The 14,706-nt window shown below is 42.6% G+C and overlaps 2 protein-coding genes across 3 annotated transcripts; both read left to right on the forward strand.

Annotated features, from left to right (window-relative positions):
* The first annotated feature begins 5,114 nt into the window (after window positions 1–5,114).
* On the forward strand, window positions 5,115–8,943 carry rsph1 (radial spoke head component 1). Of its 2 annotated transcripts, XM_069155369.1 has the most exons (8): window positions 5,115–5,230; window positions 5,401–5,514; window positions 5,685–5,790; window positions 5,932–6,022; window positions 6,356–6,491; window positions 7,447–7,515; window positions 7,698–7,802; window positions 8,184–8,943. In XM_069155369.1, the coding sequence occupies exons 1-8, from the start codon at window positions 5,180–5,182 to the stop codon at window positions 8,322–8,324; spliced, it is 813 nt and encodes a 270-aa protein (XP_069011470.1). In that variant the 5' UTR covers window positions 5,115–5,179; the 3' UTR covers window positions 8,325–8,943. The 2 variants fall into 2 exon arrangements, with proteins under 2 accessions (XP_069011470.1, XP_069011471.1); XM_069155370.1 differs by lacking the exon at window positions 7,698–7,802.
* A 952-nt stretch (window positions 8,944–9,895) lies between these two features.
* On the forward strand, window positions 9,896–14,424 carry adprm (ADP-ribose/CDP-alcohol diphosphatase, manganese-dependent). The gene is made up of 3 exons (XM_069156234.1): window positions 9,896–10,672; window positions 12,053–12,175; window positions 12,839–14,424. The coding sequence occupies exons 1-3, from the start codon at window positions 10,099–10,101 to the stop codon at window positions 13,129–13,131; spliced, it is 990 nt and encodes a 329-aa protein (XP_069012335.1). The 5' UTR covers window positions 9,896–10,098; the 3' UTR covers window positions 13,132–14,424.
* Window positions 14,425–14,706: the final 282 nt, after the last annotated feature.

Genomic DNA, 14,706 nt, shown 5'->3' on the forward strand with positions numbered 1-14,706 from the left:
TATTATTATCATGTTTGACAAGCTGTTTCCCCACATTCCTGAATTTATGCTCGGCTAACGTTATAACTAACCTCGGCCGCTTCCATAAATACCTCACTGTCAGCCATGCGTCAACGCGGCCGCCATGTTGGGTCAGGCTGTTACAAATGCCAGAAATTAATATTACCTGGTTAAATAAAATGTAGGTTTTCAAGCTAAAATGCTTTAACTTTTAAAGGGGGTGACAGTAACATTTTTATAATACGATATGCAGATATGCAAAACTTACAAACACTTATGTATTCTTTTGTAAATTGTAAAATGTCTTTCATTATATGATTTTGTTCACAAATTTGAAAGATGTAATTGACATAAAAAGACAATCATAAGTCCATTTTAAAGATGATTGACGACTACAGGCTTGCTTATTCTGTTTTAATTACATTCCTAGAAACATTTTCCTCCTTTACATTTTCCAGGTGCCGTGTGTAGGAAGTAGTGGCCGATAGTGGTGAGGTGGCTGATGGCAGCCGACTCAACACCCTCTCACCTTTCAAGCATGTTGGGAGAATCTGAGTCTGAAAAGGAACCTCTCTTTGGCTTGTTTGCTTTGGACCACTGAAACATGGCGGTCTCTGTGGAGAAGAACCCGTTTAGAAACGAAGGGTCTTTCTTAAGTAAGAATACACAAATGAAAACACAATTACCATTATTGTATTCCACGTACGCCTACACGCTCGTCCTTTAAGCAGCACTAGGTCATATACTTTTGTCCTGAATGACCCAAAGACACATACTGTGACATAGCTCATTGAAGAAGATCATTTTCAGCATCTTACTATGTTATTGTAACAAAAAGCATTTGTGTGACGACTCCTATTAAACTCTTAAGTTGTAGTTGAAAGTGTGCAGTGTCATTTCATTTCATGATTCTACTCAGTATATTTGTGAGTTTTATCTTTTGTGACTTTCACTCAGGCTTATAAATAAAGGCATTGCGGATGAATCCCTCAATAGAAATTCCTCCAGGATCCTCCTGGGACGGCTTTAGAGATTACAGCAGACTAACGGTCGTGTCAGAGATTTGGAGGCCCCCCTCTTTTCTCCTGCCATTATCTCAGAGAATCAACTCGAGCTCGAGGGCAGACGCAAAAAAACTAAAAAAAATCCTGATTTACAGTGTCGCGGGAGACAAGACTGGCCACAGCAAGAAGTGCATAATGATTAAAAGAACCTGCTATAAAAGGGGAACTATAATTGTCGAAGATATTACTTTGAATATCATTAACTCAAACAAAAAGCATTTTTAGAAAACATGCCCATTCAGCTCTTTTCTCCTTTCCACCAGACATGAGACACAAGCAAGTAAATGTACTTCCAAATAAGCTGAACTATTCCAGTAATACTAACATAGCAAATATATTTATACTCAATCTTTTTAGGGAGTTACAGCAGTCATAATAAAAGCTGCAGAAAGACACCCTCTAGATCTTTTAGGAATCAGTGCGCCCCCCCTCCTTGTTCATGAATTAGTGCTTAATGGTTTTGGCAAAAGCGTGTCTACGTGCAGAAGACGGATGCCACCAGGCCGAGATGACATGTACCGAGACGGCAGGACACCAGAACGAGCAGACGACGCTGCGGCGTGTCGTGAAGTGAGGTGTTCAAACTGTCACTCGTGTTGAAATCTCCTGTCAGTGCCACCAGAGGCGGATTAGACGGCTGTAAACTGACAAGAGGGGCACTAAACCATGAACAAGCAGCCGATGAACCTGCAGCTTACGCTGCCTCCATCTGAAACACGGGCTGCTTTGGGGAATTGATGAGGAGAGGGATATTCTTAGGGACTGTCCTCAAAGGGACAATGACAGTCCCTCTGCGGACAATGATTGGAGGAGGATTATCACTGCGGCCACAAACTGCCTTTCATTTGCCTTTTTTGAAAGTGGCCTGCGTGTTACTGATTGGATAACTGCTCCGGACGTTTTGAACATTACCTCGTCATGAGTCTGAATGCAGCGGATTGGAACCAGAGTTCGTTTTAATCTTTAATGCAACAGATGGCAAAATCTCACAGCTTATGAGTTAATGTCAAGTCCAGATCAAGTTGTCTAAATAAAGGGCTGCTAAGCAGAGGTCACTCAGTCCATTATTTATTATCTGAGATGCACTTAAATATCATTTGATGGACAGATTTTAACAATTGTTCTGTTTGAGCTGGTATTTATTAATTACTTATTAATTACCATTAATAAGACACATTTAGGCAATTTGTTTCGATGGGTTGAATCGATTTCTATTCATATTCATCTCATTAAAGGGACCACACGAGGTTATTTTTCACTCATCAAACCGTGTTTTACTTTTCAATACTCTGAGGTTTAATTTTTATTAAAAAAGCGAAACTGAGCTTGACATTTTTGGAAAGAAACTATGTCACACAGATGCTGCAGGTCCTGCTGTGATGGGACTCCAGTGCGCTTTACAAATTGATGCCCTTGTCGTCGCTGGTGAAAGACAGACCACAGCGCCCTCCATTGTCACTGCAGAGAAACAACAGGCACGGCGGTGTTTTCTGGAAGCCGGCCCATTATAGGAGGAGACCTACAGCAATGAATCAGTCTGTTCATCAGCAGTCGGTCTGCTGCATGTATTTACACGAGTTCATCGAGTAAGTGACACTTGTATTTTTAATGCAGAATGATTTTTATTCTTTCTTGAGCCGATTTTGTAAAAAAAAAAAAAAAAAAAATCTTTGCTTTTACTCTGTTACATTTGGGGGATTCATTCATCGCACTGCCTATTTATGGTTTTACGCATTCATCTTCATTGCTCAGTTTTACAAGCAGCTTTTCGTTGGGGTTTACAAAAAAATCCTTTAAAAATGTTCAGGAATCACTGGCTCATATTAATAACTCTAATAATCATGAGAAACATCGTGGTGAAATCACAAACGAGCATAAACCAGTGGTCACAAAAACATGAGTGCTGATGTTTGATCATAACTTGGAATACTTCCTAATTTAATGCTCTCCCAGCTCAGGTGAACAGTCAGGTGGAGTGTTAGTGAACGCAGCTCGAGGGCCTGACTCCTCCACGTGATATGAGGCCTCCTTTTGTCCTCCCTCTTGTCTCCTGTCCCCTTCTGCTGTGGCTGGTAGTGTTGGTGTTGCAGGTATCTATAGTTGCAATGAACACTGGTTGTGTCAAGTTTAAACTGCCTAATTAGTGTCTATAACTTCTGTGATAGTTTTATGTGACTCAGTGGCTGAGCTTTATGTTGGAAACCTCACGGTTGTCCAGCACATCGTGACCGTCCAGCGTGGTAAGGTCCCGTGCCAGAGGCGGTGAGGGACACACAACTACACAATATGTATAGTTGGCAGCATTGTGGGCCTAGTTGATGTTGTCCTTTTTGGAAGATGGATTATGTCTTATGGTTCATTTTGTTATAAGAATTTCATTTTTATATGGTAAAATACGGGGAGATGTCCTTGAACAACTCTTTGTGCCCGTGTAGAGATGGCTCACTGCTGTGCAACTTGTTATTTTCATCAAGTAGTCAATAACAGGCCCTTTATCGAATAGCTAATGATGAAGGCCAAGGCCTCAGCCTGAAGAGAAATGTATCGTCTGAGTCGACGAGGACCACAAGAGATATAAATGCTGACTGTAAACGCTCATACTCTGAGCCTTTTACTCTGTAACCACATGATGTTGGTGCATTGTTAAAACGCTCCTCTTGTACAAGATTAATCAACTGCTGATTAAACCTTTTAACGGTCTCCTCTGTCTAAAAGTCAACAAAAAACTCTTTTGACACATTTCCTTTTGAGTTGCCCTTTGTATTTTTGTGGTAAGCCAACTGGGTTGAATTTGTTGTGAACATTTTCACCCACGGCCCCTGTGGTGAGGTCCCTGCACTTGTAAAGTACTTGCATGTAAAGTACTAGGACACCATTTTAAGTTGCACCATTGCCTCCTGTGAGGATTGGTGAGTATGTGGTAGCACCCCTGGGTGCTCCTCAGCATGGACTGCCTCTCCATAAGTGGCCTGTTTTCGGCATTTTGAGGTATTTTTCCAGTCACTTTAATGCATTTTATTTTGTATTCCCTCTTTTAGTGCTAAGTGCAATAAATACTTTCAATTTCCTCTCAGGTTCGGAAGTTCCTCTCGTTAATATTCTTTCCTGAAGGCCCTGCCGAGTTGAATATTTTATCTCAATAAAACATTTGATTTGCTAAAAAAAATGCATCTCTCTTGCTTCAGTAACGAGTCTGTGTACCTCATCAGCAATTCTCCAGAACCGTACTCAAGATATATGTAAAAAGCATTCCCTGCGATTCCCCAGGTGGCGCTGTCCGTCTCGTCTCCATCCCCACCTCGCCTTGCTCTCACCACATAATTCAAGTTATTGCTTCCCCCGTCTTGCTCATTACGGTGTTGCTCTTCTTCTGCACCTTGCAGGAATATCTTGGATCTTAAAGATTGCACCTTATAAAGTTAAATAATGAAATGGCAAAATAAAACGTTGTTTTGTTGTCCTTGTGTATAAAAAAAAAGAACTGGAATCAAACACCAACCGTTCCAAAGACAGGCCGGCCCTGTAATGTCTCCAGTGTGCTGCAGGGAAGCTACTGTGCAAAAGATACACTGCTATTATACAGCTAGAACTAGTTTTCTACCCAAGAATCATAAAACACAACCTAATAGTCTGTCAAATTGTAAGCGTAAGGATATTTTGCAATGTATTTTACTTAGGATATTAAAGGCTGTTTCACTATGAAGGCTTATTAGAATGGTCTTTGTTTTTATCAAATTTAAACAGAAATATGATCTGGCAGCAGGCCAAAACCAGCCGACCTCATCATTTAGAAACTGGCTGGTATTTTGCAAACTTGAAGGAGCAGCTCCATGTCCAGGGGGAAAACTCACAATTTAGTTTTAAAATTCATGAAAACTTACTGAACAATCTCGAAAACCCGTCACCAAGCTGATAACAAGCGTCACTTCTGAACGACGCGGCAGGCCGCTGGCGGGACAGCGTGCACGCGCGTCACGTGCCTCCGGCCGTTGTCATGACAACCGTAATCGAGGAGAAGCACGCACGCACTCACCGAGCTCGTTGAGCATCTCTCCGGTGTTTGACGCCCCGTTTCAAACAAAGACTTCAACTAACTGGTCCAGAAACGCAGAACCATGTCGGACATCGGCTCTGATGAGTTCGAAGAAGAACACAACAAACACGGAGTGAGACTGGAATCAACTTGTTATTTACGTTGGTTGAAATAACCAAAACCATGCCGAAGCTAACATGAGCATGTTTCTTTTATGAACCGGTGAGTTCGAGTTGTGTGTTGACGTGGTGACGTTTGTGTCTAAAGAAAGAAACTTTGGGTTTGTTTATTTGACCGGAGCAGGAGTATGAAGGGGACAGAAATGAAGCAGGGGAGAGACACGGAGTCGGGAAAGCTGTCCTGCCAAACGGAGACGTTTATCAGGGAGAGTATCAGAACGGGAAAAGACACGGACAGGTAGGTAGAGATATATATCTATCTATATATCTATATAGATATCTATATCTATATAGATATGTATAGATATCTCTATATATAGATATCTATAGATATCTATCTATATAGATATAGATATCTATATCTATATAGATATCTATAGATATCTATATATATGTTTTCTCCAACAGGGGACTTATCACTTTAAAAACAGGGCAAAATACGTAGGAGACTACAGCCATAACATGAAACACGGACAGGGCACCTTCTACTATCCAGATGGGTCCAAATATGAAGGTACAAAAAAAGCTACTTCACTGAAACTGAGTTTGTTTTTTTTGGCATATTAAAGTCTGCCTATTAAAATGTATTTTCACAATTCAAGGTTGTTTAAACTTAATGAGTTGACACTTTTCGTTGCCTCGCTTTGCCTTTCAGGGATGTGGGTCGAGGGCTCGAGACAAGGTCACGGCATCTACTCCTACCCCAACAACGACACGTATGATGGAGAGTGGCTGGGAAGCATGAGGTACATCTATAGATTCAAGAAGCACAAGTGGGAGATGTTTTCAGTTTTTCAGTTTTGAGAGCAGACGTTGCTCTGCTGGGTTGGAACCAAATCTGTGATCTAAGCAGCGACCCTCGGCTACCCAGTGAGTGTGGACAGCATTAAATGACTTCGTTTCAGCAGACGATGGGGCCTTAATACGTGCTGGAACCAGAGTAGTCAGTGAAATGCCGTAAAACAGCAGTTACATGTAACACATTTTAATTTATTTAGCCCAGTTTTATCCCCAAATTATCAAACTACTTCTGACGTATGTTGAAACTACAGAAATCGCTGGTGTCGTGTGATTGACAGGCACGGTCAGGGCGTTTACCACCACCACCAAACGGGCTCAAAGCAGAAGGGCACATGGGTGAACGGCAAGATGGAGTCAGCTGGAGAGTACATCCACTCTAACCACATTTACAAGGGGAACTTTGTCAACAATAATGTAAGTTCAGTGATGAATGGCAACATATTCAATATCATCTGCTGCAGCCTGAGTACTGTGGAAGATGGACAATGATTGTCTAAATCATGTTCTGATTCATTTATACGAGGCGAGAACTGCCTTTGTCCCAGAAGAAGATGACTTAGTGAAATTCAACACCGAATACAAGAAGATTAGTTAAATTGCGACTCTCTTTACATCAATTTGGAAGTCTGTTTGTGTTCATTTCTTCCCAGTTTTATTGGTGAAGCTTTCAGTTTCAGAATTAATCCATACCTGTCACAAGGATAACAGAACTTTTGATTGTTTGTTTTTTTAAAGATTATTCTTGGGCATGTTGTGCCTTTATTTGATAGATCTGCACCCTGACTTGAGATTGTTGATTTTGAACGTGGTAGAGAAGGTAAGGAGGGGATTAAGACTCCCATGTTTTCAACTTCACGTCATCAAACAACTTCCTGTGTTGCTCAATACTTTTCACTGGCCGAGTCAAACAAACAAATTTGATGCAAAGGTTGGTTACATTTATTCAAAAGCATCATATGGCTTTCTAACAAGACTGCCCTAATATTAGTGTTTAATTACCTTTAACAACAGAGTTTGGCTGACGTGTGACGTCACTGTTTGCTGGCTTTTGTCGACACTTCTGTACTTATATGCTTCTCCATCCAAGTTAAATCCAATTATAGAAACGTGACCATAATTAGACGATCGGACCAGTTGTTAACTCTTACTTTGAAAAGAAATCAAAGTGAACAATAAAATGACATTATCAACTTTACATTTTAGAATGTGCAATGCTCATTTTTAGATTTTACCCCCCAAATAAAGAGTTAGTTTATCTGGCTCCACTGTTAACTTACAACCTGTCTGATCGCCTCAAGTTTACTTTAAATAATAGAATTTATACTATTTCTTTGCTCTTTTCTTGTTTTGTTTTTACCTTGTTTTGCAGCCGAATGGCCCGGGGAAGTACGTGTTCGACATCGGCTGCGAGCAGCACGGAGAATATCAAGCAGAGGAGGTAGTTCAACATCAACACGATTCACCTGTTTCCACTGTGGCGTAAACACAAACAAACAAACAAACAAACAAAAAAAAAACGAAGTGAGAATTTCCTTCTGTCTCGGTGGCTGTACGGTAAACGTGATCTTCGTCAGGGCGAAGAGACGCACAACAAATAACTGACAACTCTTAAACCTCCAGCCGGTGGACGCGGAGCAGAACGCCGAACACGTCAAAGCGCAGAAGTCTCCTTGCCCGGGGTCCCGGGAGGGTTACACCCTCGGGCCCTCAGGAGGAGCAGACGAGGTGCCGCCGCTGCTTCCCTACACGACTGCTGATGCTGTGTCTTTCCTACCAGTTGCACAGATCGCTCACTCGCATCAGTGTGTTGTTGCATGATCTCGGGGTGTTTTTGTTGTTGTTGTTGTTGTTTTTTTTAAACATTGACGCTCTTTTCAGTGCATGCGCTTGCCTGCGATTGCATGTTAAACGCACGATTGCGATCGGTCGTCTCGAGTGTTTGCGCGTTGGCGACTTGCAGTGAGCCTGGAGTTCGCAGATGTTTTCACGCTTGGCGTCGCTCCACAGACGGACACGCTGCTCTTCGTGAAAACATCGATTCTCCACGGTAACGTGCGCGCGCTCCGCTCGCAGCACACGTCCAAGCTTTTGTCCCGTTCTGTGCAGGACCGAGTTGAGGGGGAGTGGGGCGAGTTGGCCCCTGCCACCGTCCTGAAGTGGATTCCCAAGTGCATCACCGGCCCGACGCCGCAGACCCCCAACGAAGAGACTTCAAGTGAACTCCAGTTGTCAGGTGGAGAGTCGTAGGCAGGATTTTAGAAATACTGTCCCACAGCAGAGACCGTTCCTCCCAAGATGTCCTCGTCTTGCCACCAACCAATCTTTGGACAATTTATTTCGAAAAAAATTCACATATGACATTTTGTTGAATTCATTTTATGGTTAGATTATATTTGCTGTAAATTGTTTCTCCCTATACATTTCCATCTGCCTGATTAAGTTTTTGTATTTGAAATTACATAATATTAAAATCAGCCTTAAAAAGCCCCGCTGCCATTAAAGGAGTCGACACATACCTTCCAATACAATACAGAAGTGCAGTATGTGGCAGAATGAAACGTTTTGTGACCACAGTGTGCCGTGTTGTAGTTTAAATGTCATTCCTCCAACGCTGAAACACAGGTAAGGAGTCCTGAGTCCGAGACAAAGACAAAGATAAGGAATTAATACGTCAGCTTTTGTGTTTTGTGTTAGCTGGTGAAAAAGGAAACCGTTTCAGCAGATAGACAGAACAGGAAACTAAGCAGTGTGATGAATCCTGCAGCTTTCATCATTTGGTTAAAAGGCAAAGCAACATGCATTTATTAATATAATCTGTTTAGTTTCCATGTGTGACGCTGTTGTGGAAATAAATGGCTGTAAACAACTGGAAATGTGCAAGACTGTACTGTATGTAATGTAAAGCAGACGCTGCCCCTCTGTGTCAGAGTGGAACAACATTTGTGTTCATGAGTGATGAGGGAAACTGCATCCTAAAAAACATGGAACTAGAAGAGCAACGCTTCAAATGAAGTAAGTGCTGATAATAAGCATGTGAGAGGGTGCACTATTTGGCAGAGCTGATTTAGGAGCTGCTGAGAAATCCATTCTACTTTTGTTTTTCAGCAAAGGAGAAATAACCTGAGAGCCTGAAGGGCTGACTGGACATTAAAGACGTTTTTGTTTTTTTTAACCTCCATGCCTAGAACATGGAGGTTAAAAAAAATCAACAACCCCAGGGTCAAGCAAGAAAAACTATTTTCTTAAAAACGTTTATTTTAAAGTTAAAACAATGATTTTAAGCGTGCAGCAAGTGATACAAAGGGGATTGGTAAAGGAATTTTAAAAAGACAAAAAAGGTCAAAAACAAATTAGCTTTGTATTTGTATTTATTTTCTGTTGTTTTAAATAAATATATACATTTAGGGAATATACACTGTGCACTAAGTGGTAGACTACTCCTCTGTGGCCCTGTATGTAGACACGGTAGGTGAATCAGTGTTTCTCCCTAGTCCCTACAAAAACAAACACCTGTTTTATGTTTGGTTGGATAAAATGTATGAAGCATTTAAAATGATACATTTCGGACTTTATTGGTCAAGTAAAACGTGGTAATAACCCAACTGGTCCACAGCCTGTGACCCTCAGCATGCATCCTGTTTATGAAAAAGGTGTAAAACATTTCCGTTGGGAACGTAAGTTAAGCGTTAATAAATGAGTGCTTATTTTGTGGTAAATTGGTCAAATCTCCATCGTATTCCGTCAGCGTCTCTTGCAGCCTTATTTTGAAGGGTGCGGCCGGAAGTGGTTTTTATTGTTTCGTTCTTGTAGCACAGCAGTACCGGTGGACGGCGTCTGCTGCTGTCATGCAGGGGGACGATGGAGACAATGGAGGAGGTTGAGTGCGTTACGTCGTGGCTGGATGTCATGTGAATGTTGTCGACAGGACACCGGCACCGTGTAGGTCAGCGTTACTGTTCCGGCTCCACCGGTAGTTAGAAGAGCAGCACTCTGACATTAGTGACCGGAGACAACACCGGGAATGGACGACTGTCCTCAACAACCGCCGCTGTTTACTTTCGGCGTGATAGCCGACATCCAGTACGCAGACATCGACGACGGATACAACTACACCCGGACGAGGAAGCGCTACTACCGGAGCGCTCTGCAGCTGCTGAGAAATGCCCATGACGGCTGGTCCGAGGCGGCCGTCAAGCCAGAGTTCATCCTCCAGCTGGGAGACGTTATCGACGGCTTTAACAAGGGCCTCGGCGCCTCGGAGCGGGCTCTGGACACGGTGCTGAGGGAGTTCAGCTCCAGCCCGGTGGAGGTGCACCATGTGTGGGGAAACCACGAGTTCTATAACTTCAGCAGGAGCGCGCTGCTGCGTTCAAAGCTCAACAGCACACTGCACGCCGCCCGCAGCCCGAGCGGCGCCCCGGCGAACTCCGACATCTACGCCTACACCTTCAGCCCGTTTCCCGGGTTTACGTTTGTCGTGCTGGACGCTTATGACGTGAGCCTGCTGGGCAGAGAGGAGTGCAGCGAAGAGTACGTCAATGCCATGAATTGGATAAAGGAGTACAACGGCAACGACGACCTCAACTGTCCCCCAGGTATACTACTCAGCATTTTATTTGAATATCATTTCTACTATTTTTATGTTCATATTTTGAACAATGTGATTAATTAGTAGGTGTTTATTTTTTTTTAATTTTATTAGTGTCTGATACAAAGGCAAGACTAGATGTACCTATTGAGTTCAACTATAACCGTCTTTCTTTTAAAAGAAACAACTGCTATGGAAAACTGATGAAATGATGTGGTGTCACTCTAAGGAAGCATTGACAAGTGCCCTGTGAACAAAACAAAAATATGATTTACATGTATTGTCTCTGACCAAAATAGTATGTAATTGCATATTTTCTATCACATCTACCTTGCAGTCTCCTTTTCTTCCGTTGCTACAGTGTGAGCTCGCACAATGCAAGCAGAACAGAGACCCACTTGTAAAAACATTGGTCCATGGTGTTGCTAGTAAACAACTCATGTAACAACTCAAGTGCTAATATTTACCTGGCCGTTGTGAAAGTGGTGCTGGGCCAAAAGTAAAATCCTAATCTGGTTTAAACCACTTTCAGATTGTCTCCTGGCCGCATCAGACTGAGGAAAGATCAAAAACCGTTGTACTTTGAATTGTCTAGTGTGGACTAGATTAACATGGAGACATTAAGGTCCATTTCTTTTACTCCTAGTTCCTGGCTCGACTTAACTCACTTTTAGTGACAGGTACTTTTCTGGATTTCGTTTTCCACCCCTCAACGTGGTGTTGAGTGGTTGAAACTAATGCGATGTCAACCTGTACGGCACACACACGAACAGTGGGGGGGATACACACACACACACACACACACACACACGAACAGTGGGGGGGATACACACACACACACACACACACACACACACACACACACGAACAGTGGGGGGGATACACACACACACACACACACACACACACACACACACACACACACACACACACACACGAACAGTGGGGGGGTACACACACACACACAAACAGTGGGGGGGATACGCACACACAAGAACAGTGGGGGGTGGGAGGGTGGGGGGGGTTACACACCTCCACAAGAGACCGCAGCGCCTGGTTTTGCAGGTTGGCATTAATAGTCCAGGGAATAACACAATTCCTTGTTTGGTTTGTGCAGGACGTCCCGTGACTCAAAAAGGGTCACTGATGTGTGTTCATTTTAAGTTGACATGCCTTGCCCAAAGGCACACTGTCAGTTTGGCAGCAGTTTTAAAGAGGCGACACCATTTCTTCAGAGCTCTCTGCGCTGATTTCAGCATCACAGTTTGCAGATTAAGACTCATGACAGATCTACTTCGTTTCAAACATTCACTCCATTCATTCATTTACATTTAGAGATTTCACTGACTTCAGGCTGAACCGGTTGTGTGTTGTGTTGTTGTTTCAGTGTTGGAGGGCCTCCAGCAGAGGTTCACAATGTTCAACGGTGGGTTCAGTAAGGACCAGCTGGACTGGCTCCACTCTGTGCTGTCGTCTGCTGATGAGAAACGGGAGAGAGTCACTATTGTCAGTAAGTAAAACCTGTCGCAGCAGGTTCGGGACGGTATGTCCGTTTCACGATTCACACGTTCACAATGCTAACACGTGTTTTGCTTCTTTTTTTTTTTTGCAAAGAGTTTCAGCCGTTACGAGACAGGCCGGGCTGGGGCTAGCTGGTTAGCATGCTAACCTCAGGAGACATATTCTGCAACACAATACACAGACTTCTTTCACAACATGTCAACATTGCTATTTCTTCACTTTCTGTGGATCATTTTAGTTGATTTTGAATATTTTAAAACTAATAATCTGACTCTTGCCCCTTTAAGGTTCTTGCCGAGCTATGTATGTGATATTGTATTCTTATACAATATATAGTGTTATGTATGGTCAAGTTAACTGTTTGGAAATGTTTGTGTTATAAAGTGTAACTTTTTATACCCCTTAGAAGTTGATTAACAATCAGTGGATTGATGAATTGCATATCTTTGGCGTTTCAGCGCTTCAGTTTGGTGTTATTGATCGGACAATATGGAGAATTTGCAACAAGCAGGGACATCCGTGACAAATTTCCCAGAAATCCATCCGATATTTGTCGAAGTATTTCACTCTTAAAAACAAACTGAACTCGTTACAGCCCAAAAAAACCCCACACGTGCTGCTCTTCGGTGATCTCAGTGTTTTTGTTTCCCAGGTCACCTGCCCGTCCATCCCTACTCCACGGCGCCGATTTGCCTGGCGTGGAACTACGACGAGCTCCTGGCGGTGATACGCTCCCACGGCTGCGTGGTGTGTTACATGGCCGGACACGACCACGACGGCGGATATTACCGGCCCGAAGACACGGGAGTGCACTACCTGACGCTGGAGGGGGTGATCGAGACGCCGCCCGACGGCGACGCGTTCGGCACCGTCTCCGTCTACAAGGACAGGATGGTGCTGAAAGGTCGCGGCAGGGTCACCGACCGAGTGCTTATGTTTCCGTGACGCCGAAATCGCACCGTGACAACACGTTGTAATCAAAGAATCACAGTTTTTCAATTGTGTCTAAAAACAGAAGGCTTCAGCTTCCTGTCCAAACTGAACCGTGTGTTCATCCAGCGAAAGCGACGGGGGACAAATTCCACGGTTGGTTTGAAGTAAACCGATCACGTTGGGTATCTTCCAGAGTTTCTTTGCACATTAACGTTGGCATAAACTTCACTTTTTGTGGTTCCTTGAACTGGAGGTAGTTTTACCTGGAAAGTAGCACAATTTTAACAAAACTTCTGCAAAAGAAACTTTTAGAATTAGTTTTCTTTGCTCACCAACGTGTCCGCCTGAGCCTGATGTAGAAGGGTTTTCAAAGTGGGTTGACAAATGTGCATCAAACGGGCGTTAAATTTAGTGCTTAACAAATTAACCTCGATTTAGCTCAACTCTGCTGAAACCTTTCATTAACTTCAGATAAAGGCTGGAATGTATCGTTGCTGTGGATTTTGTCCCCACTTGCACTGAAAGCACATCGGGGAAAGAGATTGTTTAACGGATACTATAACCTAATAAAGAATTTAAACCTTCGTGGATGGACTTTAGGCATCTTGTCCTTTTGAAATGCAGAAATGACTGAACCTGTGGAGACTGTGAAGTATTTTCTAGACTGGAAAACTTAGAGGATGTTTGATACATTCTCTGAAGAAGTCACTTTACAGGAAGTAGATGTACCTGCATTTACCTTCCCTACCTTAAAAAAGGGCTTTACATGTTATTCTTTTCTGAAAAAAAGTGAGAAACAATGAACTATTTAAGTTATTGCTATCAGACGACTTCAGTAATGGAAGCAGCATAAGTTTCCACTGTTTTAGTTTTGCTGAAAGGCAGAGCTGAGAACACTTTACGAATGCAGTACCTCAACATTATTTATTGCACTTTTGAGTTTTTATTTTTTTAAATTGTAACAAAGTGTGAATTATATCTGATACCCTAGTTTTGTTGTAATCTGAAGGTTAAATGATGGAATCTGCATATTTATACGCACATATTTTAAGAAAGAAGTGGTTTTCTATTGGAATTGTTGCCTTTTTGCATGTTGCATATTACACATAACTGATGTACTCCTACGCACGTTTGCTGGGAGCTGAATTCTGCAATGTAAAGAGAAATTTGATGAGTGCCGTGTATTGCTTTATTGTGCATTTTTCAGTTTTCAGGTGATAAGTTGAGCACAAGCTCCGTGCAGATCTGTTTGGTTTACACTGTAAAGCGATGACATCAACAATAAAATACATAATACCACCTCTACATCAGGACGACTTTCACATCTGTGCCAGTTGAATGATATGTTCACTCCCTGGCAACATATGATGCATTCAGCTCATGTGGAAAACTGGTAGAACCAGCTTTCCTAGATCCAACCTGAGTTCACTACACCCGCTCACCTTTATGGAAAATCTAACTGCACCTCAGGCATGTCATCATCAAACATACCTCTCTATGAGGCCTAATATCTATTTCGTTATAGAATCATTTCCAGATGGAGCACCTGAACACTGATCAGAAGGATTGAATTTAGAGAAATGCACT

Source organism: Embiotoca jacksoni, unplaced genomic scaffold (genome assembly GCF_022577435.1).
Source record: "Embiotoca jacksoni isolate LCO1_2020_lvr unplaced genomic scaffold, fEmbJac1.0.p SCAF_20, whole genome shotgun sequence".
Lineage (NCBI taxonomy): Eukaryota > Metazoa > Chordata > Actinopteri > Embiotocidae > Embiotoca > Embiotoca jacksoni.